Source organism: Neophocaena asiaeorientalis, unplaced genomic scaffold (assembly GCF_003031525.2).
Source record: "Neophocaena asiaeorientalis asiaeorientalis breed wild unplaced genomic scaffold, Neophocaena_asiaeorientalis_V1.1 scaffold40, whole genome shotgun sequence".
NCBI classification, from domain to species: Eukaryota; Metazoa; Chordata; class Mammalia; order Artiodactyla; family Phocoenidae; genus Neophocaena; species Neophocaena asiaeorientalis.
The window spans coordinates 15017431-15038568 of record NW_020185335.1 but is presented as its reverse complement, the minus strand read 5'-3'; the positions used below and the strand labels follow the sequence as shown (position 1 = coordinate 15038568).

General features: G+C 62.5%; 3 protein-coding genes across 5 annotated transcripts in view; 1 reads left to right on the top strand and 2 right to left on the bottom strand.

The window, feature by feature from the left end:
• CYBA (cytochrome b-245 alpha chain) overlaps window positions 1-440 on the top strand; it is a 7693-nt gene extending 7253 nt beyond the window's left edge. The window contains exon 6 of the mRNA XM_024735756.1: window positions 29-440. Within this exon, the coding sequence (XP_024591524.1) occupies window positions 29-238 (210 nt within the window). The 3' untranslated portion in view covers window positions 239-440. The remainder of the gene's footprint in view (window positions 1-28) is intronic.
• A 338-nt stretch (window positions 441-778) lies between these two features.
• On the bottom strand, window positions 779-4266 carry IL17C (interleukin 17C). 2 transcript variants are annotated; one of them, XM_024735752.1, is made up of 3 exons: window positions 4113-4266; window positions 3502-3836; window positions 779-3059 (listed from the first exon to the last, which is right to left on the bottom strand). In XM_024735752.1, the coding sequence occupies exons 1-3, from the start codon at window positions 4113-4115 to the stop codon at window positions 2798-2800; spliced, it is 600 nt and encodes a 199-aa protein (XP_024591520.1). In that variant the 5' UTR covers window positions 4116-4266; the 3' UTR covers window positions 779-2797. The 2 variants fall into 2 exon arrangements, with proteins under 2 accessions (XP_024591520.1, XP_024591519.1); XM_024735751.1 differs by having other exon boundaries at window positions 3502-4266.
• Window positions 4267-9361: 5095 nt separating this feature from the next.
• The window catches only part of ZC3H18 (zinc finger CCCH-type containing 18), a 51761-nt gene continuing 39984 nt past the window's right edge, over window positions 9362-21138 (bottom strand). For both annotated transcript variants that reach the window (XM_024735613.1, XM_024735614.1), the window contains 10 exons: window positions 18489-18680; window positions 17637-17762; window positions 15797-15898; window positions 14531-14674; window positions 14124-14183; window positions 13141-13301; window positions 12812-13011; window positions 12337-12433; window positions 10937-11033; window positions 9362-10118 (listed from right to left, as the gene is read on the bottom strand). In XM_024735613.1, the coding sequence (XP_024591381.1) occupies window positions 9905-10118; window positions 10937-11033; window positions 12337-12433; window positions 12812-13011; window positions 13141-13301; window positions 14124-14183; window positions 14531-14674; window positions 15797-15898; window positions 17637-17762; window positions 18489-18680 (1393 nt within the window). In that variant the 3' untranslated portion in view covers window positions 9362-9904. The remainder of the gene's footprint in view (window positions 10119-10936; window positions 11034-12336; window positions 12434-12811; window positions 13012-13140; window positions 13302-14123; window positions 14184-14530; window positions 14675-15796; window positions 15899-17636; window positions 17763-18488; window positions 18681-21138) is intronic.

Here is a 21138-nt window from a genome sequence, read left to right as displayed (position 1 = left end):
CCCAGCCCAGCCCCTCCATGTCCTGCAGGCGGCTATCCACGGGGAGCAGTGGACCCCCATCGAGACCAAGCCCAAGGAGCGGCCGCAGGTGGGGGGCACCATCAAGCAGCCACCCAGCAACCCCCCGCCCCGGCCCCCAGCCGAGGCCCGCAAGAAGCCGAGTGAGGAGGAGGTGGCAGGGGTCCCTGTGGGTGGCCCCCAGGAAAACCCCATGCCGGTGACTGATGAGGTCGTGTGACCAGGGCCTCGAGCCACTCCCGTCCCGCCAAAGCTTCGAGGGCTTCTCCTGCAGACGGGTGGGGGTGGGCAGCCCCCAGCCCAGGGCACCCCTTTTCTGCAGACTCCTTCGGGTTCACTGGCAACAGGGCTGTCATCTTCCTCACTGGCACTGGGATCTCGGTGCATCGCCTGTTCCATGAAACACGTATCTGGAATTCCAACTGTTTGTGTTTCTACTCTGGAAAAGAACGTCTCAGGTCTGGGGGGAGGGTGTGTGTGTCCCCCCAGCTCCCTGACCTGCTAGGACTCACCTGCTGCAGCACCCCTTGGACCACCCTGGGGCCAGTGTGCCGTGGGCAACGTGCCCACTTGGGACTTCCGCTCCAGCCAGGTCGCCAAAATCGTTACCAAACCAAACTCGGGTCTGCTCACCCATGCACAGCAAAGCCAGTCTGCTGCCATGCGGTGTGGGGAAGGCAGGTGCAGGGTCTACTGCAGGCACCAAGCAAGGGGTCCAGGCAGCTCATGCTCAAGAGACCCCCCAACTCCCTTATTCAGTTAACACATACACACCCACACACCATACATGCCCCCCTCGCACACACCGCACACACACCACAGTAGCCATGGCGGGGCCAGGAGCTCCTGTGGCCCCGAAGCTTTGCCTGGCTTCAGCTCACACCCCAGCCTGGGAAGCCCCAATTCCTTCCCCGGCACCCACTCCCCCGACGTCTGGAAAAGCCCTTAAATCGCTCGCCTCCTGCTCTCACACTTTCAGAGCTGGGGGTCTCTAGGGACCTCTGGCCTAGAGGGCACACCGCCTGTCAGCCAACACCCTTCGTCTTCAGCATAAACCCAGTCGGCCCACCGTTCCTCCGCCCCCACTCCCAGGCCACTCCCAGCAATGCCCTGTCCCGCCCAGTGCCCGGCTCGGAGCCCACAGGCTCCCATAGCCCAGGACGGACACTGTCTCCGGCCCCCGCCCGCACCTGCTGTGGCCCTTGTCACCCCGCCCACTGGGCTCCAGCCACACTGCCCCCCGGGCACAGGCAGGCCACCTTCTCAGCCTCTGCACAGGCCATCCCCTCTGCCTGGAGCACTGGGCCCCGGATGGCCACTCAGGTGGTGCCCAGGTGGCCCCCACTGCAGCCCCTCTCCCTTCCCTTATCCCTTCACCACCAACCGGCCCAGGACTTCGCTGACGGGGCCGTGGTGGTCGGTCACCCACGGGGCAGGTGGGGAGCTATCCATTTTGTTCACAGCTCTGATCCCGGTCCTGGGCACAGGGCAGAAACTCAGTAAGTGCTGACTGAAGACTCCTTCCAAGCTCAAGATAAAGGTTACCTCCTCCGGGTAGCCTTCTGAGACCCCTCCCCTCTTCCTGGGCCTTACACACAGTAGGTGTCAGTCAGCAGGTGAAAGTGGCAGGGGGGTACAGACAACTGCCCTGCAGCCCCACAGCCCTTAGAGCTGACGTGCGTCACAGGCGTGGGGACTGAGGCTCCAAAGCGGGCATCGTAGCTGATCCAGAACTGCTGAGGCCACGCACTCCTGGGCCCCTGAACTCATTGCCCCAAAACGTGCTCTGAGCCAGGACCTTCTGTCGTGATAGGTCAGGTGGTTCTCAGGTGGCCGGCTGGGTGCCTGAGCTGGGAGGTGCCCGTTAGCTTGGCTGCCCCTCGTCTGGCAGGTCACCCGTGGTGGACAGAAGCCCAAGGGGGTTTCCAGAGCTGCCTGGGCCTCTGCTGGGGTTGGGGGAGCATGACTCAGCCAAGCTACAGAGACATGTCCCCCTGAGCGGACACCCGGGAAGTCACCCCAGGATACCTGTCCATGGGGTAGGGAGGGAGTCCCCAGGGGCCACACCCACGTCTGTGGGGAGAGGGCTGGGCTTTGGGAATGAGTCCCATCGCCAGACCCGGGAGCTACTGCATGGCCAGCGGGGCACACCTGGGCTCCACTCTGTTAAAACATAACCCCGCCCTGGGTGCACCTGGGTCCATGCATAGACCTTCCTAGAGGGACACACCATGATCTGGGCCAGTGGTTGCCCCTGGGGGACCAGCTGGGTGTTAACGACCAGGCAGGGTAGAGGGTGAGAGAGTGGCTTCACCCATTCCCCTCTGTGCCAGCCAGTGCTGTGCTCTGAGATACCGTTTAGCAGTGAGACGATGCGTATTCACGTGTAAAATAAATAGCTGTTTTAGAAACACAGGGGTGCTTGTTCCTCCCAGGGGGCTGGGGTGAGGGGAGCCCAGGGGACCAGGAAGTGGAGGTGGCCATCAGAACACCTTTTCCCTTTTCTGTAGGTGTTTTAGCAAGTTCCAGAAGAGTGAGAATGTTCCTTCTAGCCCAGCTGTTTTTGTCAAAGGATAAACTGCCTCTCGAGCTGGGGGCTGCCCAGCACAGGGTCATCCCCCAGGCACCGGGGACTGGGCCCTTCCCAGGCCAGGTCTCAAAGCAGAGACCTGGAGCCTCGGTACCTGCCCAGGGCCCCAGGGGGGCACATAAATACCCGATAAATACACATAAATAGGAAGGGCGTCCCTGGAGGCCAGTCCAGGAGCTGAGCCAGTGATCACCGGGCCGACCTGGGCAGGACACAGGTGCAGCCCACGGGCACTCGGATGAACTCGGTGTGGAAGGTGAAGGCCCCGGGCGTGGGCACCCCCGCCGCATCCCGGGAGCAGGGCCGACGGCGCAGCACCAGGAGGCTCTGGACCAGCGGCACCGAGTTGAGCGCGGCCGTCTCGCGGCCTGTCTTGGCGCTGATGCAGCCCCTGCACAGGCACTCAGCGAAGGCCAGCTTCTGGGGGTAGCGGCTCTCGTCCGTGTCCACGCTGCGGGGCAGGTGGGCTGTCAGAGAGCCCGGGCGGGCGCCCCCTTCCCTGCCCGCGGCCCCACGGCTGCCCCACGCGCTCAGGGCGGCTCCGGGCCGCAGGGCAGGAGGTGTGGGACGCTGGGAGGGCTTGGCACGCAGCTGGTGCCCAGGAAGTGAGACTGTGCGTGTGCCCCACGGCCCTCCCAGAGCCCAGAAGCCCCCCTCTCTCCCTGCCAGTCCCAGCCCCACCCCTGCAAGAACTCAAATGGGGGCCCCCCAAATTTTCCCAGGGGGACCCTGGTGTCTGAGGTCTGGGCTGAGATCTGAGACACTGGGCGAGGACCAGCTCGCGGGGGAGCCTTGACCTCCCAGTGGTGGGGCGGGCCGGCCGGAGGTCAGCAGGTGAGAGCGCTGAGGCTCGGGGGGCCCGGGGGCCCGTGCCCAGGGAGGCCCGCTCTCACCGGTATCTCCAGGGCGAGATGGAGCGCTGGTGGACGTCAGCTTCCAGCACCTCCTCGGGCTGCAGCACGGGGCACTGGTTCCCAGCCGGCGATCCCGCGTGCTGGCGCCTGCGGCCCGCCGCCTCCAGGCTGGACACCAGCGCCACCGGCAACGCCTGCTCCCACTTGGCCGCTCGAGCCAGCAGGTGGGGAGGGGTGTGGCCCAGGGGCAGCTCCGCCGCCGAGTAGCAGCGTGGGGTCCCGGCTGTGTGGGTACGGGCCCCCGGCCGGAGGGGGGCGCTGTGGAGAGCCAGGCTGGTGGGCGGCCAGAGCAGGAGCAGGAGGACACGGAGGGACTGGTGGACCAGGCGGTGGGAGGTCAGCGGCACCCCGGGGAGGGGCCCCGCCCTGCCTGCCGCTGGCTCTGCTCCCTGTGGAAAGCGGGCGGGGGGACGTAGCCTCCCTCTACAGGTCGGGAAACGGAGGCCCGGGAGGGTCTGGGCTCCTGGCTCCCTTTTGCCCCCAGATTTGGGCGGCTTCCTGGACCCTGCCGCCACGTCCTCAGCCTGGGTGTCGGGCGGCAGGCCGGGCGGCACCGTCCAGGCTGGAGGGCGGGGAGAGGAGCAGCTCACCATCGCAGCGGGGGCTGGGTTCCGGGCTCCGCGGCGGCGCACCTGGCGGTCCCGGCGTACCCGTGGCTGCCCTGGCTGCAGCCGGCTTGCGGCGCCCTTTATACCCCGGGCCACGCCTGGGGAAAATCCGGCACCCTCCCTCCTCGGGAAGGGCCTGGCCATGCTTCCTCCTCCCCTCCCTGCAACTGTCCCCTCCCCTCCAGGACAGGGTGGACCCACTCGTCCTCCTCTCCCCCACCTCCAGGGACCCTACCCCAGGCCAAGCACTTGCAGATGGGGCTCAGAACGGTCTTTCCCGTGTGCCAGGAACTCTCGAACCTTCTCCAAGTGCCAAGTCCTAACCCCTTGTACGTTTCTGCTGTCTGGACCTGGTGACCTCAGGCGAGAGCGCGCTCACTTTGCGCCACTGCCCAGTCCTCCCCCAGGGTTGATTCTCCCGTCCCCTCTTCCTGCCACGTGGGGAGGTTCCAGAGGGGACCGGGCGGCTGGGGGCCAGCGAGCCTCTTCAGGATTCTCTGCTGGGCTTCTGTGGTTTCAGTCAACAAAAGTGCAAGTCTGAGGTGGAGGGGGGTGACAATGGCCTGGAACCTTTAAAGGGCAGGGCGCCCTAAGAAGCTGTCTAAGGAGGCCCCCGGAGCCCACCTGCACCAACTCCGTGCTCCTGGTGAGGGTGCTGGGGGTGCCTTCATTACCCTACAAGGGAGACGGTTTAGGGCCAGATCCTGCCAAGTTTTGAACGCTGAGGTTTGGATGCCATGCTGGCGAGGGCCTCTCGAATCAGTATAAAATGTCCCGCTGAGGAGGGCCTGGGCGTGCAGGATGGAGTCAACCTGCCTTCCGGGTTTCCTCACCTGCTGGCAGGAGCCAGAATGTCCACCACCACTGGAGGCGCAGACTCGGTGGACAGGAGGACCCCTGAGAGGGGCATGGAGAAGGCAGTGGGATGCCGGGGCCCTCCCAGCCTCGGTCTGGAGGAAATGTTCCCACAGCGGGCGTCGCGTCACGGCTGTTCTCCCAGCTTCTTTCTGACCGATGGATGGACAGACACATTGAGGCCCCAGGGCTGCTCCTGCCTACCACACCCCTGCCCGTGGTCATCCACCCTCTGCTTGCACACCTCCTGCGGCAGGGAGCTCACCACCTGTATTCATCTCCTAGGGCGGCCATAACAAAGTGCCCCAAAATGGGGGGCTTAAAACAACAGAAGTTTATTCTCTCACAGTCTGGAGGCCAGAAGCCCCAAGTCAAAGTGTCAGCAGGGCTGGTTCCTTCTGGGGTCTCAGAGGGAATCCTTGCTGCCTCTCCCAGCCCCTGGCGGCTCCCGGCAAATCCTTGGGGCCCCGGGCTGTAAACGCACCAGTGCAGCCTCTGCCTCACTCCCACATGGCCTCTCCCCACGTGTGTCTCTCGTCTCTGTACCTTCTACAGACATTCACCTACCCAGGGTGATCTCATCAAGAGCCTGACCTTAAGCACAGCTGCAGAGACCCTTCTCCCAGATAAAGGCACATTCTTCCCAGGCACTGGGGCTAGGCCCTCAACATAGGCTAGGCCCTCTACATAGTTTTGGGGGACACAATTGAGCCCCTTCCACCTTCCACCAGGACAGATGCTCAGGTCCAGAGAAAGACCCTTCTTAGGCTGAGATGGGGCCCGCCTTATTGCAGGGCACCCAGGGCCTCAGAAATCCCAGTCCCTCCTGCCTCGGCCCCAAAGGTAGTGTGATCCCCTCCAGGGCAGGGACACCGTGCAGTGGACCTGCCCTGTCCCCAGGCGTGGAGCTGCCCTCGCAGAGTGAGGGGAGGGGGCACCCATGCCTGGCACTGGCCCCTGGGGGGGGGAATCCAAGGGGAAGTGTCCTTGCCTTCGTGGGGCTGGGGTCCCCCGCAAAGGATCTTCAGAAGTGAAAGGCTCAGGGGTCCCTACGCCAAGGGGCTGAGCTTCAGCATTTTCTATGTCTTTGGGTGGGCAAGTCGGGGACAAACCCCGGGGCCGGGCCTCATGCCTCCTTCCTCACTACAAGTCCGGGCTGTTTTGTGTGCATTGGTGGCCCGCCTGGCGTCAGAGTCCCAGGCACCCACGGAAGGACAGGGCGGAGCCCAGCAGTGCCTCATTCCTGCGGGCAGCTGAGGCAAGCACACCGGTACAGGGTTAGGCAATACTGGAAAGGCAGCTGCAGGAGGAAGGTTGGAGGGCGTCCTAGAGGAGGCGCCCTGGATGGCTCCGCCCCTCAAACCACAACCACCACATCTCTGCCCCCAGACCACACCCATTCGACCAAGTTCCCAAGTCCCCCTGTCTGGAGAGATGCAGAAAGGGGATGGAGGGGCACAGAGAGGGGGTGGTGGTGGATGCAGGTAGGGGAAGAGGGACGGATGGAGACAGGCACAGAGATCTAGGGAGACTCAGACAAATGCAGAGACCACAGATGGAAGGCGGGGCAGAGAGAAAAGGACAGAGCCTGGGCAGGAAGGCAGAAACACAGGAACCACAGGGACACTCACCAGGGCCAGTCCCTCAGTGCCTCTGGGGTGGCCCTGCCTGTGGCTCGGAGCCCTTGCAGCGTTGGCTGGACAGGAGCGGCCCAAGTGGGCCTGGGCTGGGGACGCGGCCTGCAGGAGAGGTTTGCTCCAGGCCCTGCCAGCTCCAGGCTCGAAGTTCTCCCCCATCCTAGAGGGAAGCCCAGTGACAGGCTGCAGTCCCGTCTGAAGTGGGGGTGGCAATACCCTCTCCCCCTTCCCTCCTGTGGCGTGGCCTTTTCGACCATGGGGCCCCAGGCAGTCCTGCCCACAGTCAACCTAGGACACAGCCCAGTTTTCTTGTGCTCCCCAAACTCTGCACTGTCGGGAATGACCCCTTCGCCTCACGCTTGTCCACGGCCCCTCAAGGGTGGCTGCCCGAGGCAGGGGTCCCTGCCCGCTCACCCAGGGCCTGAGCCCCCTCCCGCCCAGCTCCTCCTCCCGGTGGGGGCTGACTGCCGTCCTCAGGGGCTGACGGGCCCGCAGGGGCTGAGGCGCTGGCTGAGCCGTCACGGGGGTAGCTGGACGGTTGGCAGAGAGCGAGAGGAGGGTGGAGGCCCAGGCCTTGAGGGAACTGGGGGCACAGGGCTGGCGCTGCGGGGAGGGGACTGGCAGCGGCTGTAAGTCACCAGCAGGCGTACGAAACCCACAGGAACTTAATTTTCACTGAACTGAGTTGCCCCACTAGTTCAATGTATTCACTCATGACGTTGGAGATGACGCTTCACATTTGAGTTAGGAAAGTTATAAAGTGAAAAAATGAAATCTTTCTTTTCTTTTCACCCGTTCAAGAGCGAGAGGAGGAGAGACGGGCACAGTAGAAGCTGCAGGGTGCCTTGGCCTGGGGAGGGCGGTCCGAGGGGTGTGGCTCCCCTTCCCTCAAGACGAGGAGGGTTAGTATGAGAAAACTCAGAAGGGCCGAGGCTGGGCTTTCTGCCTCTGCTTTACACTCGGGGAAAGCACACCAGAGTTTCCCCCTGAGGAGGCCAGCTCCAGGGCAGCACTGGCGCAGCAGACAGGGGAAGGCATGAGGGGCCGGGGCAGGCCTGGCCTGAGCTGGGAGAGGAAGGGTGAGGTGCAGCTGGGTCACAGTTCCAGGAACAGGGAGCAGTGCGTGCAAAGGCCCAGGGTGGGAAGGAGGAATGCAAACAGGCAGGGGAGGGGCTCTGTCGGGGTCTGCAGCTGTGGAGGAGGAGGGCTGGAGGGAGGGGCAGGGGTCAGTAGGCAGAAAAGAAGCTTGAGGAACTGGGAATCACTCCCACCTTTGCATATTAACCGCCTGGCAGGGCCTCAGCCCTCACGTCCCCTGGGGGGCAAAGATGCTGAGAACCCATTATACCACAGAGCCTCCCTTTTCCCACATGCCTGGCCTGGACTGTTCTTTCCACTAGACCTGGGGGAGAGTTGGCTCGGGGTGTGACTCTCACCCCTCCCAGGACACACCCCTGCCCCCAGATGGCAAATGGCAAGCTGCTGGTTTAAACCCACCTCTGGTCCAGGGAACCCAGGGCTGTAGATCCAACCCAGGCGTGGGAAGCCAGGTCAGCCCAGCCCTTTGGCACAGGAGCTGGCTGGTCAGCCGGGCCAGGGGGGCAGCGTGCTGACACCTGCGTGGGGGACTTGCTCACCTGCGGGCTCCTGGCTTCAGAGGCCATCACTGCTCGGCTGGCTCGTGGGGCCCAGCGGCTGGGGTGCAGAATGCAGGGACAGGCTGTCACCCAAGGTGTCGTGGATTCTGGCTCTGTGTCCTTGAAGGCCGCCCTTTGGAGAATGGGAGTTCCCTCTGCACCTGGCTTTGACCCGAGGGCAAATCAGATAAGTCTTGAGAAATTGCCCAGACACAGTATTGAAGCTGGTGACGCAAGAAGCATCCCGTGTGCTGTGCTGTGGCGCGGGCGGGGACTGCACTGCAAACAGTCCACGCAGGAGGCCCCGCGGTGTGGCACTGGCTCCTGGACGGCTCTCCTGTCCCACAGGTCAGTGGCTATGCAGCCTTGGGACAGAGCAGCCGGTGACCGAGGTAACTGAACATAGCCTCCTGACGGCCCACAGCAGGGCTCTGGGAGGCATGTCGCCTGCAAGGACTCACGGAACTTGGTTTAGAGTAAGTCCCCCGAGAGCAGAGGTGCCGATGGGGGGACTGGGCGGGGGCACTCCCAGGCCCCAGCACCACTCTGCAAGTTCAATCCACAAGAAAGGGCCCCCCCCTCCAGTGGTCTTGGTCCTGCCGGGAGGAGGGCAGGGGCTCAGGAGGGCACTGCGGGCAGTGACTCTCAGACTCGACGACAGCCTCTCCCAGCCTGCAGTGGGTGAGACGGCACCGTGGTCCTGGCCAGGGTGTCTCATGCTCCGATACCTGCATGTCCGAGTGGGGTCCAACTGTGCGTTGAGGCACTGAGTGGAGAACTGGCTTTCGGGCTGGGGTCACCTCTCTGGCTCAGGGCCCGCTGCTGGGGAAGGTGGGCTCTCGCTCAGGCGGAGATCTCGGTGTTCAGGAAGCCCTGCCAGGCCAGCCCCCGCGAGGAAACCAAGGTGAGCGCTCCACGGGGTGGGGCCTCCTTCAGCCAGCAGCCCAGTGGGCATTGCCAAGCGGAGGGCTGAGGCGGGGGCCCAGGCACAGGCAAACATCACCACCAGGGCAAGACAGCTGTTTATCAAAATATTTTATTTTAGGAGACCCCTCAAAAAGAGACCCTCCACACCTGACAGATGCCCAACGATACCCTCGGCCTTTTTTTTTTGGTCTTTTCTGTATTTTTTTTTTTTTCCTTTTTAAATCAACTAAAACAATTTGATGCTTAAAATAAAAGACAGGAGTATTTCCCAATCAGACTTTAGTCAAGAATATATATATACTTTTTGATCCTGGGGACGGCAGGGGCGGGGAGGACGCTCGGCAGACTTGGTGTTCCTGGCGACAGCAGGAGGGCGGGTGCCGAGGGCGCGACCGACCGGATGGTGAGGACGCCCGACTGGCGAGCAGAGGGAGGACTCATCATTTACATAAAATCGAGCCGGTCCTCACCGCGCTGCCACCCGCCCAGCCGGCTCGCCGGACTTCTGCTCTGGGAAGGGGCTGCTTCAGTCTGGGATTCAGCGTCATCTTCGTTGCGTGTGTGGCTTCTTTTCCAGCTGAGAAACTTTTTTTTTTTTTTTTTAATTTTTAAAAAGAATCACAGCCAAAATAAGACATTAACTGCAAAATCCAAAATGGCTGCGCTTACCCTATTTATAAAAACAAGTGAGTCTCTGCCTCGGGGAGCAGAGCCCGGGCTACACCTTCCCGGGGATTTTGGCCCGCTTGCGGGCAATGGCGTCCTCCACGGCCTTCAGCTGCTTCAGCAGCTCCTCCCGCCGGGACAGCGTGCTGGCCTTCCCTGACTTGGTGCCCGTGGACGCGCCGGCGGCAGCACCGGCATCCGAGGCTTTGCCGGGCACACTGGTGACCTTGCTGGAGCTCTTGGACTGGGGGGACAACGGGCGCTTCCTGTGGGGGTGGGGAGGCAGTTAGAGGGGTTGAGGGCCTCTCTATGAGCCTCCTGCCAGGGGCCTGGACCCCAGGAGCTGTACCTACCAGGTGGAAGGCGCCCCTCCCCACTGGACGAGGCCCCCCCACGATGGGTAAGCGTGTGGGGCCCAGCCTGGCCTCCTGCCCCCAGCCCGGGTTCTGGCCACAGTCGAGGTGGCCTCCCCACGCCGCTCCCACACCCCCGATCGTGGAGCAAAGACTGCGCGGGTGAAGGGGCACAGCGTCAGGGCTTGCCTGGAGCCACGCTATCCCGCCCTCCTACTCTGGCCCTCGTACGCACCCCGCTCTGTGCCGACGTGAAACCCCACGCTGCTGACCCCGGCTTCAAGCCGTGCTGTGGGCCGAGGGCCGGGGGCTGTGCCCACCCTCCCCGCGGCCCCTCCCACCTGGCCCTCGACCCAAAGCCAGGGGTGCAGGTGTGCAGAGACTCAGCCCACTTCCTGGGAAAAGGGGATCCATGCCCCTACTTCCTGTGCCTGATGTGGGAGGGAGGGGAAGGGGTGCCACCATCTGGGTCCCGGTCCCCTGGCCCGGAGCTGCGCGCTCAGGGCCGCTCCTCACTCTAGGACCCACTGGTGGGGCAGAGTTCAGACACAGGCCGGATCGCCCTCTTGCCTCTGGATCTGAGCCACGTGCCACATCCCTGCTGCCTCTCAGCCTGCCCCTGGCTAGTGATGCTGGCCTCCACCTGGGGAGGGAAGCTGCGCCAGCCCTCTCTGTGGCAAAGGAGCCAGCGCGCTGTGCCCAGGGCACGGAGGCCGGGGGGAGACACCCACCTGTCTGTCGGGGCCGCAGGGGCCTTGGAATTCTGGCCCCTCTGCCGCTCTGGCTTCGGGGAGCTGAGTCTCCCACCTGACTTCCGGTCCCGAGAACCTGGGTGACAGAGGACAGGTAAGACAAGGGTCCCAGTTCCACACGGGGCCAGCTGCGCAGGGGCTGGTGTGCTCAGACAGGGATGGGGTGGCCCCTCTGGCCACCGGTGACCCCATGCCACAAAGCGGTGGCCGCTCAGTTCGGCTTCCTCATTTTCACAGGAAGACATAAGGAGCAGAGCCAGTGAGAAAAGGAAAAGGGGAGGATGGATTCCACTGGAAAATGAAGCCCCAGAAAAACACGGAAGCTGAGGTCTAATTTCGGTTCTGGTTTCCTGAGCCAGCATCAAAACAGGCCACCGAGCTCTGAGCGTCCAACTCCAAGCAGACAAAACCCTCCTTCCGTGCCTTGAAGAAACTCACAGTGAGGGTCTTCAAATGGGGGACAAAAAGGCACGGCAGCTTAAAAAATATAGGCAAGGGCTTCCCTGGTGGCGCAGTGGTTGAGAGTCCGCCTGCCGATGCAGGGGACACGGGTTCGTGCCCTGGTCCAGGAAGATCCCACATGCCGCGGAGCGGCTGGGCCCGTGAGCCATGGCCGCTGAGCCTGCGCATCCGGAGCCTGTGCTCCGCAACGGGAGAGGCCACAACAGTGAGAGGCCCGCGTACCGGAAAAAAAGAAAAAAAAAAAAAATATATAGGCAAAACCAAGAACGGGAAGGAGGGCTTCCTGTCGTGCGAGTGCGGGGCCCTGAGCGAGGGCAGGCGGAGGGGATCCCGCCCCGCAGAGGCGTGCAGGCGGCCCCGGGGGGTGTGCTTCAGGGGCCGGGCGGTGTCCACCTCCTGCTCCTGGTGGGGTTCACGGGACCTCTCCATTTTAAGGGGGAAAGACGGCTTGGAAACACTCAGGCTTTTGCTTTACTAGTTAGAGCCAGTCAGGAAGAGGCTCTGCCTGGGCCAGTGGTTCTCTAGGTGCGGCCGAGCACCGCCGGGGCAGCAGTCAGGTGCGTCCCGCGACATCGAGATGCTGCCCGCCCTCCGCACGCTCATGGCCTCACAAGCCCGGGTGGGGTTTTCCAGAGGCCGAGTGATTTGTGTGACCAGAAGAGATGGGATCCCAGCCATAAGAGGGTTGTAAAAAACCAAAGACCAATGCCACTCCTACTAACGTCTGTTTTGGAAGATACAGTTATTTTCTATGAAAAATCTTACTTGTGTTATATTTAAAGGTAAGTATTATATGTAGTTTTAACTTCCAAAACTGTAAATGTCGATAGACACGACCCACTCAATCAGAAGTCCCCGAGGCCCTCAAGACTTTTCAAGGGTGAATGGGGCGCCGGCTCCAGACGCGGGAGGCTCACCTCGGTCCGGGGAGAGGTTGGCCCGCTTGGCTGGAGGTGGGCTCTGCCTGTCCTTGTCCGAGGGCTCGTAGCGCTTCCTGCCCCCTTTATCAGCGGCCTGGAACGACGGGGTGTTTGTGAGGAGGACCAGGGCCTGAGCGAACACAGGCCCTGGAGCAGGCGGCCACCTGCTCTCCACCGCTGCAGGCACTCCTCTGGGGCTCCTGCGCCACGTGGCCCCAAGGGGGGCAGGGCCCACGGTCTCGAGGCCTTCCGGTCTCTCAGGGCATCGCGGATGTCAACTCGGAGGCCAAGTCTGCTTTGCTCCCTGCCCCAGGTCCCAGGGCTGCCGTGTGGGAACCGGCCCGTCTCCCATCTACCCTGTGCCCCCAGGCACTGCCCACAGGGAGGGCAGGACGAAACGGGTGATGTGGAGAGCCGCCTGCCGGCCCGGCCCTGGGCCTCAGAGCCCCAGCAGTGCCGCCCACGGCCTCACCTTGCTCAGCAGAGTCAACTTGATCTCCTTGTGGGCGATGAACGTGGCCGGTGGGGGCTGGCCAGGCGGCGCCTGCTGGGGGGTCGTGGGCTGCTGGGAGGACCTGCCGCCCGCGGGGGTTCTCGAGGGTTTGGGCGGCTGCGTGGACGGATCCCGCTTCCGCTTATCTGCTCTCACACCGTCTTCTTTCTTAGACTTTCCTGCCCGTGAGAAACGCCCGTCAGAGCCTCTGTCCTGCTGAGGCGGCCGCCCGCGTGCCGTCTGGGGGAGGCGTCATCACTGGCAGCATGGGGCCGCTGCACGCCCCCTCCCCTGCACACAGGCTCTACCTTTCTCCTTCTTGGTCTGGGCTGGGGTGGGGGACCGCGAGCTAGCCGAGGACACGGGGCTTGCCAGGTCCGCATACATGTCGTCCGAGTCCACGCTGTGCGCTGAGCTGCTGCTCGACGTGGCGCTGGACACGGAGGAGACGCTGCTCACGCTCAGGGACCTGCACGCACAAGCACGTCTGCACCGCGGCCCCAGCCCGAGACCCGATTCCTGTTCCCAGGGAAGGGGAACCCACCCAGGCTGAGATGTGGGGGGCTCTGGGCACTCTATAGGTGCCGCCCAGGGAGGGGACGCCCACGTGGCTGTGGCCAGGCCCTCGTGCTCACAGGCGACTGTGCTGTTAGCTGGGCAGGGACACACGGCTGACTGTGACCAAGAGCTGGACACCCACCCTGGCGACGGGGCACAAGAGAGGGCGGACATGGGCCACAGCGCGAGCAGACGCTGTGCCACAACCCAATGGGCCCGCTCAGGAGGCGCTGAACATGGCCGATCTCCTCGGCCCTCACAGCCCAGGCTCCACAGGGACTCCCGCCCTCTGAGAAAACCGGCAGCACTGCGTCCTAAGGTGTGTGGAGGCTGCAACAGGGAAGGGAAGAGCCCAGCCTTTTGGGAAGGTTTGCTCTTTAACACACCCCAGACCTACTCTGCCAGCTTTGGGCAAATGTATACGCGCCACCTGCTCCCTGCAGAGGGCGGAGGGAACCGGCTGCAAGGACCCTGGGGCCGGCCCGGCGCGCCTGCTCTCTGAACTAGACGGCAGCACCCCCTTCCGCTTGCTCTTTCCTGAAACCTTCTCGATTGGCCGCCCCCAGCTGCCTCAGCCCGTCCCCCCTCCTTGCCAGAGCGGCACGGGAACAGCTTCTCGGACCCACGGTGCCGCCACCCGAGGGAGGAGGGTGCTCACACCTAACGTGGCCTCTCCCGGGGTTCCCTGGACCCTGACTGGGGGGACAGAGGCAGATGCCGATGGGATAATGACCTGGATCTGGAACTAGAGCCGCTGTAGCTGCTGCCGCTGCCGCTGCCGCTGACAGTCCGCCTACAACACAACCAAGAGCCCGGCTGCTCACGTTTCTGTGGCCTTGACACGCGGGTGCTCCTCCAAGCCGGGGCTCGCTGGCCTGAGACCAACGCGCCCCCAGCGACTCGCCACCGACCGGGCAGTGGGCGGGGCTCTGATTCCCTCAAAGTGAACCAACCACAGCCCTGGCCAGCTCCCCACACACTGTGCCTCCAGCAAGGGGGAACTTGGCACCGAGGGAGCACCCGGGCCCCTCGCAGCCATCGAGCTGCTGGGGACACCGAGGCTCGGTGACGTGCTGCGGTCCCCGGCCTCCGCTGCCTGCGAGCACCCCTCCGCCAGCCCTGGAAGGCCGGGGCACTCACCTCCTGGGCGGGCTCCTGGCCTGCCGCTCCCTCCTCCTGGCTTCCCGAAGGTCTCCGGGCTTGGTGGGCTCGGGGGCAGGAGCGGTGGTTTTGGGGGCCTGCGGTGGGGCTGGAGGTGGGGCTGGCTTCTTCAGCAGCTTCTCTCTGTGTCGTGGGACAGAGGGAGGGTCAGACCCGGCTGTGCAGGCGGAGGCTGCCCTGCCGGCCGACCTCGGGGCGCGTGCAGTGCATGCGCAAACTCCCCTGTGAGGAGCTGTTTCCCGCGGACCCCACCCCACGCTGAGAATCCCACGGCCTCCCCCTCCAAGAAAGGACAGGGAGGGAGACGGGGCCGGCTGAAGAGCCCCGGAGCAGTGCCGAGAGCTGGGCCGTGCTCCCTCAGTGATTGGGGACCCCAGGGGAGTTGGGAAAATGGCCCCCAAGCTGTTCTTCACCGTCGCGTGGGGAAGATACCCTGCCGGTTTGTTAAGCGCCCTGAACACGCACGGTGCAGATGGGCCACAGAGCAGACCCTGCCGGCAACGCTGCCGCCAGCAGGAAGCAGAGTCTGCGTTAGAGGAAGCTGCTGAATCCAAGCCCGTGCCGCCCAGGAGGCAGACCCGCGCTTACCCTGCCCGACGCCACCTGCGTGAAGCCTGGGGCCCCGAAGCGCCCGCACTGTGGTCGGGGTCCCCCCACAACAGTACAGCTCAGGTGGGTGCGGTGCCTGGGGCCTAAGTCACGTGCCAACACCGTTCCCTTCCTAACAGTGAGCCGCCCAGGACTCCTAAGCCTGAGGCCCGGGAGCCGACCCCGTTCAGGAGGAAAACCTGCCACGGGGGCTGGGGCCAGACGCGTGTGGGGACGGCCAACGTCAGGACGGGCCTTGCGCTTGGCAGAGCTGCAGGAGCGGAGCGTACTCTCACCCGGCGGACCATGCACCCCAACCCTGCACGCCAGGTATTGTGAGGTTTGTGTGCTAAGTCCTAGATGCTTCTAACCCCTCCCGTCGTCACATCTGTGGAGAAGGATCGATGTGACCAGTCCCAGGAGCAGCAGAGAAGGTGAGGACGGCAGGGCTGAGGCTGCCACGGACAGCCAGCGCAGAGCACAGCAGGTCCCCAGGGCAAGGGGCCCTCACGTGCCGCACTGGCTCCTGACACGTGAGGCTCCAGCACCACAGTGAGCACGCTGGAGCACGGATGTCCTGGCCCACAGCCAGGAAGTGCGAGGCCAGGCCTACGCCCCGCGCCCCTGCCCACTTCCCGGGGCCGCCACAGCACTCACCCTGCTTTTGCGGGAGGCGGAGCCGGCTCCCCCTTGGTTCTGACAGGTCTGTGCGGCGAGGGCGTCGGGGACGGGGACGGGGACGAGGAGAAGGACCGGGACCTATAGGGAGTGAACCGAGGTGAGAGGAGGCGCTCCGCCCGGCCGCACCCCTGCAGGGGCTACCGATCAGCCTCGGACAGGTCTCGGTCATCTCCTCAAATGCATGTCACAGGGGAAAAGAGGTGCCAAGGGGCAGGCAGCACCCCATCAGCCATCACCTGGGAACCGGCGGGGAGGCCCTGGGACAGTCGGTGGGGCTCGCAAACACAACCCGAGGGGAAGGTTAAGTAGCGAAGAAAGTGCCCCCGACTTTGTGAGAACAGCTCAGCCGTATACAGACCACACACAGGGCCTTCTTCCGTCTGTCCCCGTGTCACCCAGTGCTCACAGAGGGGAGACTGCAGGTAAGCCCCCCACCCCCTGGGATTTCCAGAACCCCCAATTTATCAGCTTGGTTCCAGGCTTCTTCCCCACAGCTCACCAGCCTTATTTGTCACGTGAAACCACAGAAGGCTTCTCCTGCCACTGGTGATCGGTATCTTCACTGTCTCCCTCTCAGCCTCCTACAGGCAGCCTTCCCCTGGACACCCAGGCACTGCTTACACTCCTGGCAGGACGGCCGTGAGGCCCAGTGCCCACAGCTAGCCCTCTGGATACCCTTAGCCAAAGGCTGGCTTTCCTTTCTCACAGCTGTCACTCAGCACAAGATGACATTCAGGAAAAGCAGGCCCAGCTGTCGTCTAAGTCCGCGAACACAAGAACGCGGCCTTCAGATGCAACAGCTTCAGTGATCTCCTGTGCTGCTCCCACCCGTTCTACGCTGTCCTAGGGTGAGACAGCCTGCCAGGAAGGGGCGCCACTGGGGGCCACAGACCCCGCAGGAGGACCCATCAGTTTACCCCAAGAACACTTTGTGACGTGCTCCCCAGGGAAGCGGTGGGCACGTGTGTCTGTGTGGGTCTGTGCGTGGTGTGCATGTGAGCGCGTAGGGGTGGGTCCACGCCCCGCTGCGGCCCTCTGGGAGAGCTGCGCCTGTCTGCGACCGCAGAGACAGAGCCACACAGGCGGCCCCTCCACTCGCAGCCTCCCTCTGGTCCCAGACCTGTCCTGGGCGCGGCCCCACCTGCGCGCCTCAGGCTGGCAGGAGGCAGAGAGGGCGGGGGAGTGACTCTGGGTCTGTGTGCAGGTGGCACCGGGGGTGGAGGCGCACACAGCAGCCTGCACTTGTTGAAAAGGCTGAAGAGGCAAAAACGGTGTCAGCCGTTTCCTATTCCTCATGCGAACCAGTGACTCCTCCCACCCAGGCGATGACCAGAAATTCTCTAACATTCCAAGCAGTCTGCCTATTTTCAGTGGGGAAATACTCCCGATCTTTTTGGAATAGGGCAGTAGCACCTTCTGTGAAGATGGAAACATTCTGTATCTGAGCCCCCCAAACAGGGGTTGCACACACTCCAAAATTCTAGTGTGCTGGAATGCGACCCACCACGTGTGGCCAGTGCAGGTCCACAGGAGGTCACCCGAGCTGGCGCTGACCCCGTGGCTGCCTCGTTTGTGCTGTGAGCACAGCCCCCAATCAGGCCAACATCGGTGTGGCCTGTGAGCCCTGACGTGCACCCGTGTTGGTTCCTCAGCCCCTCGCTGTGTGTTCTTCAGAATTCACCAGACGCCTAACCTAGCGAGACTCCTCCTCAAGCAATGAGGACCCGGAAGGCCCCCGTTAAAGCAGAAAGCTGCCGTCACGCAGGAACCCGGATGAGCCGGCATTGTCCACACCTCCTGGGCCTCAGGGACGCACCTGGAGCGGCTGCCTGAGAACGAGCTGTGTCTGGAAGAGCGGCTGGAGTAGGAGCTGTAGGACGAGGACCGGGACCGGGACCGGGAGGAGCCGGAGCCAGAGTAGGAGGACGACCGCGACGACGACCTGCAGCCCGGGGGAGAAGAGAAGGCGGGGTCTCTTTCTGCCCGCCCCGGCTCGCACACACATGCCCGCCCTCTGGCTGCCTCGCGGACACGCTGCTCTCCAGTCCCCCGGCTCGTGGGAATGGTGCTTAGAAACTAAGACCTGGGTGCTGGGTGTGCTCACTGTCATCGGTGACACAGCTCCCAGGCCCTCGGGGGACAGCCAGGATACGTGTGCCCGTGTGTGTAGGTGAGTGTGTCTGACCCGGGCGGACACATGCGTGTGCATCTGTGTGTCCACCAGTGCAGGCAGTGGAAACCCTGAGTCCACAGACACGTCCAGGTCCCGTCCACCTCCGCAGGCCCCTCCTGGCCCTCTTAAGGGAGAGCCCCCGCTCTCACCGCCCGCAGCATCCTCACTTGTTTGTGCAGACCTTACTACACACACATTTCATAGCTGCTGACCCAAACTCAGAGGCGACAGGTGGACCGACTAGACACTGGGGCCAGGCTGCTCTTCTGGTCTTCCGCCAAGCAGTGTCTCTCCCCACGCTGCCCCCTGCCCAGGTCTGTGCTCCACTCTGGGTGGCCTGCACCCTGGCTGATATGGCTCCGGGGGGTATGTGAAGCCTCACCAGGTGTGAAGTGTCAGTCCTGTTAGCCAGCGATGCTCTGGAACCCAGCCACGCCACAGCCCCGCGGAGCACACAGACGCCGCTCAGTCCCGCTGACCTCCCTGCCTCCTTACCTGGAGGAATTAGAGGCAGAGGCCGATGAGGCTGATGTTTTTCGACGTCGTCGTGCCCGGCTAGGGGAGACCGATACCCCAAGTTTCTTCTTGGGAGACTTGGACCGGCGCCAGGGGTCCTTCCACTCGTCGGCTCTCTTCACCTGGGGCCCGGCAGAGGCCGTCTCCTTCTTTGGTGGCTCAGCCTGACGGCTGAAATCACAGAGGGGTTAGCAGGTCTAGGGCCACCTCCCGGCAGACAGCAGTGCCATTTTGTGAAAGAAACTGAGTCAGAGGAGAGACTGTGACCTAACGGCTCACTCCAGGAACGCCGGACACACAGGGCAGCAGGTGCTCTGTCTATGGGAGACCTCACCTGGAACCAGACACGCGGGGCTCTCTCCACGAGCGGTGCCTCCCAGGGCAGCAGGGTAGCTGGCCATCCGGCGCCTCCTCCCCCAGAACCCCCGCCTTCCCCGCTGCACGGGCTCCGGGAGCACAGGGAGGGGCCTGGCACGTTCTCTCTAGAGCTGGTGCACAATGGCCGCACACCAGCACTTAGGAAGCTCACGGGGTTGAGGAACTCCTTGTCTGCAAACGAGTTAAACCCAAGCCGTACACATTTCCTTTGTCCTCTTAGGTTTAATTCACTGAAGGAACATCGTCTCCCAGCGAGAGGGACGAGAGCAGGACAGGTCAACGCTGTGACGAAGAGCATCAGGACTGAGGGCCAGCGGGCTGGTGACAGCAGGACCTGCTGGGCCCCGTGAGCAAGCCACCGCCACGCGGACTCCCCACGTGCTCACCACCAGCCGGGAACGCAACAAGGCCAAACCGCGCCAGGGGAGTGGGAGCAGGGGGCCGGCAGCAGCTCAGCAGCGCAGCACTGGAGACAAGGCTCAGCTCCAAGCCAGGGTGCCCTGCACCCCACACCAAAGCAGCCCTGCTCTACAGGGAGCCAGAGCACAGGGTCCCAGAACAGTTCAGTATGAAGGTATCTGCTGGCCCTGTGATGTTTACTAATTAAAAAGCCACACAGAAAGTAAAAACAGAAATAAAAACCCCAGGATCTCGCTCTCTGGGGTCAGCCACCATTTAGCACCTCTGAATTTCCTCTCTGCCTCTATTTCATTCCCCGCGATGAACCTGGAAGCACAGCTGAGACCGCCTGGGGACTGCTCCACCCGGAGCTGGCCTCCCTGATGGTGCAGGAGTTCACGGTCAGGTGTTATGTAATTTAGACATTTCTCTACAGTTAGCTGTTTCTGTGTTTAAAAAACACAAAGAACAAGAAAATCACCCTTTATATAAATCTTTACGGACATCACGTTTCTCCAAGGGCAAATTCCTAAGATGGGGAATCAGTGGGCCAAAGGAGGAGAGCGTTTAACAGGTTCTTGGTAAACTGTCACACGTTCCCTGCAAGTTGAAGCAGCTTGCACTCAGCACGGCCGGGCTGCCTGTTTTCCCTCCCCCTCATCAATTCTGGGCTCCCGTGTAACCGGTGGGGGGGCGCCACAGCGCAGCCCACGCAAAAGTAAACCTGAGCCATGGCAGCTCCTCGCACAGAAACGGGCTCCCATCTGTGCAGCGGCACCTGGCGGCGGGGAGGCCACCTGAGCTCTGGTTGTGTCTCGTTCTTGGCCAGTTTTCTGGGAACGCTTTTGCGTCCTGTGTTTCCCCCAGGCCATCGGCTTTCACTTGCGCTGGTGGCACTAACGCTTGTTACAAGTGTAACAGCCTCTCCCAGGCTCACAGAGCTTTCTCCATTCTAAGCCACACTCGCTTCTACCTGCTCTAGACCTGCTATTTTCACCCCTCCCCCTCTCTGGTGCACGTTCCTGCCCACTATCCCGCAGGCCAGTGGACCCACTTCCGTTCCAGAATGGCTTGTGGGCGATGCCGTCTCTGGGGCATATAAATTCTTACTCCGAGGGGCTGTGCTCTCCCATTAATCTGTCTTCTCCTGTTCTAGAATCTTGTCTGCACACAGGACCACGGCGTTGTCACAATTCTAGATACCCTCAATTTTCAGAGGGTTCTGGGCGTGTCCTGTCCGTTGACCTTAAGAACAACGTAGCGGTGCCTGTCAGCCCTGCCGCCAACCTGCTGGGCTTTGGGTTAGAGCACTGTCAGACTTAAGAACTGTGTCTTGCCTTTGATTCCCACCTTCTATGGGTGCCAACAAAACACCACAGTTTTATTCAAAAATGGTCCTGCCTTTTGGGACTAGATTTTTAGAATTACATACATTTTCTATCACCAGCATCTACTTACATTACATCATAACATACAACAACCAACACCTGTTGATATTTTCAGGCCTTTTCAATCAATCCACCAACGAGCACGTTCCACGCCTACTATTTGCTGAGAGTCCCACACCAGGAACAACACCCAACGTTTAAAATCGCCCCAAGGACACACTAAGCTGAGGCATAAGATCCCTGTGATCTCAGCCGCAAATGCTGAGCGCCACTGCCCCACCAGCTCCTCGGTGAGTCCTCCTGGAAGTGTCCAGGAAGGGAGTGAAACCCGCCTGATGACTGGCCTGGCCCGGGCCGTCCCAAGCAGCTTTCACCTTTACACTTCCTGTGTTGTTCTCATCCTAAAAATGCAACAGAAAGCGGAACACCTTGATCACTAGGTTTTTCATAAGTCATCGGAATGG

Bases quoted from the DNA above. Each gene is read 5' to 3' on its own strand.
- IL17C (XM_024735751.1), bottom strand. From the start codon at position 4,115: ATGGTGAGCTGCTCCTCTCCCCGCCCTCCAGCCTGGACGGTGCCGCCC. The intron at 3,060-3,501 runs GTGAGAGCGGGC...CCTGCCCCGCAG, and splicing joins ATCTCGCCCTGGAGATACCG to CGTGGACACGGACGAGAGCC.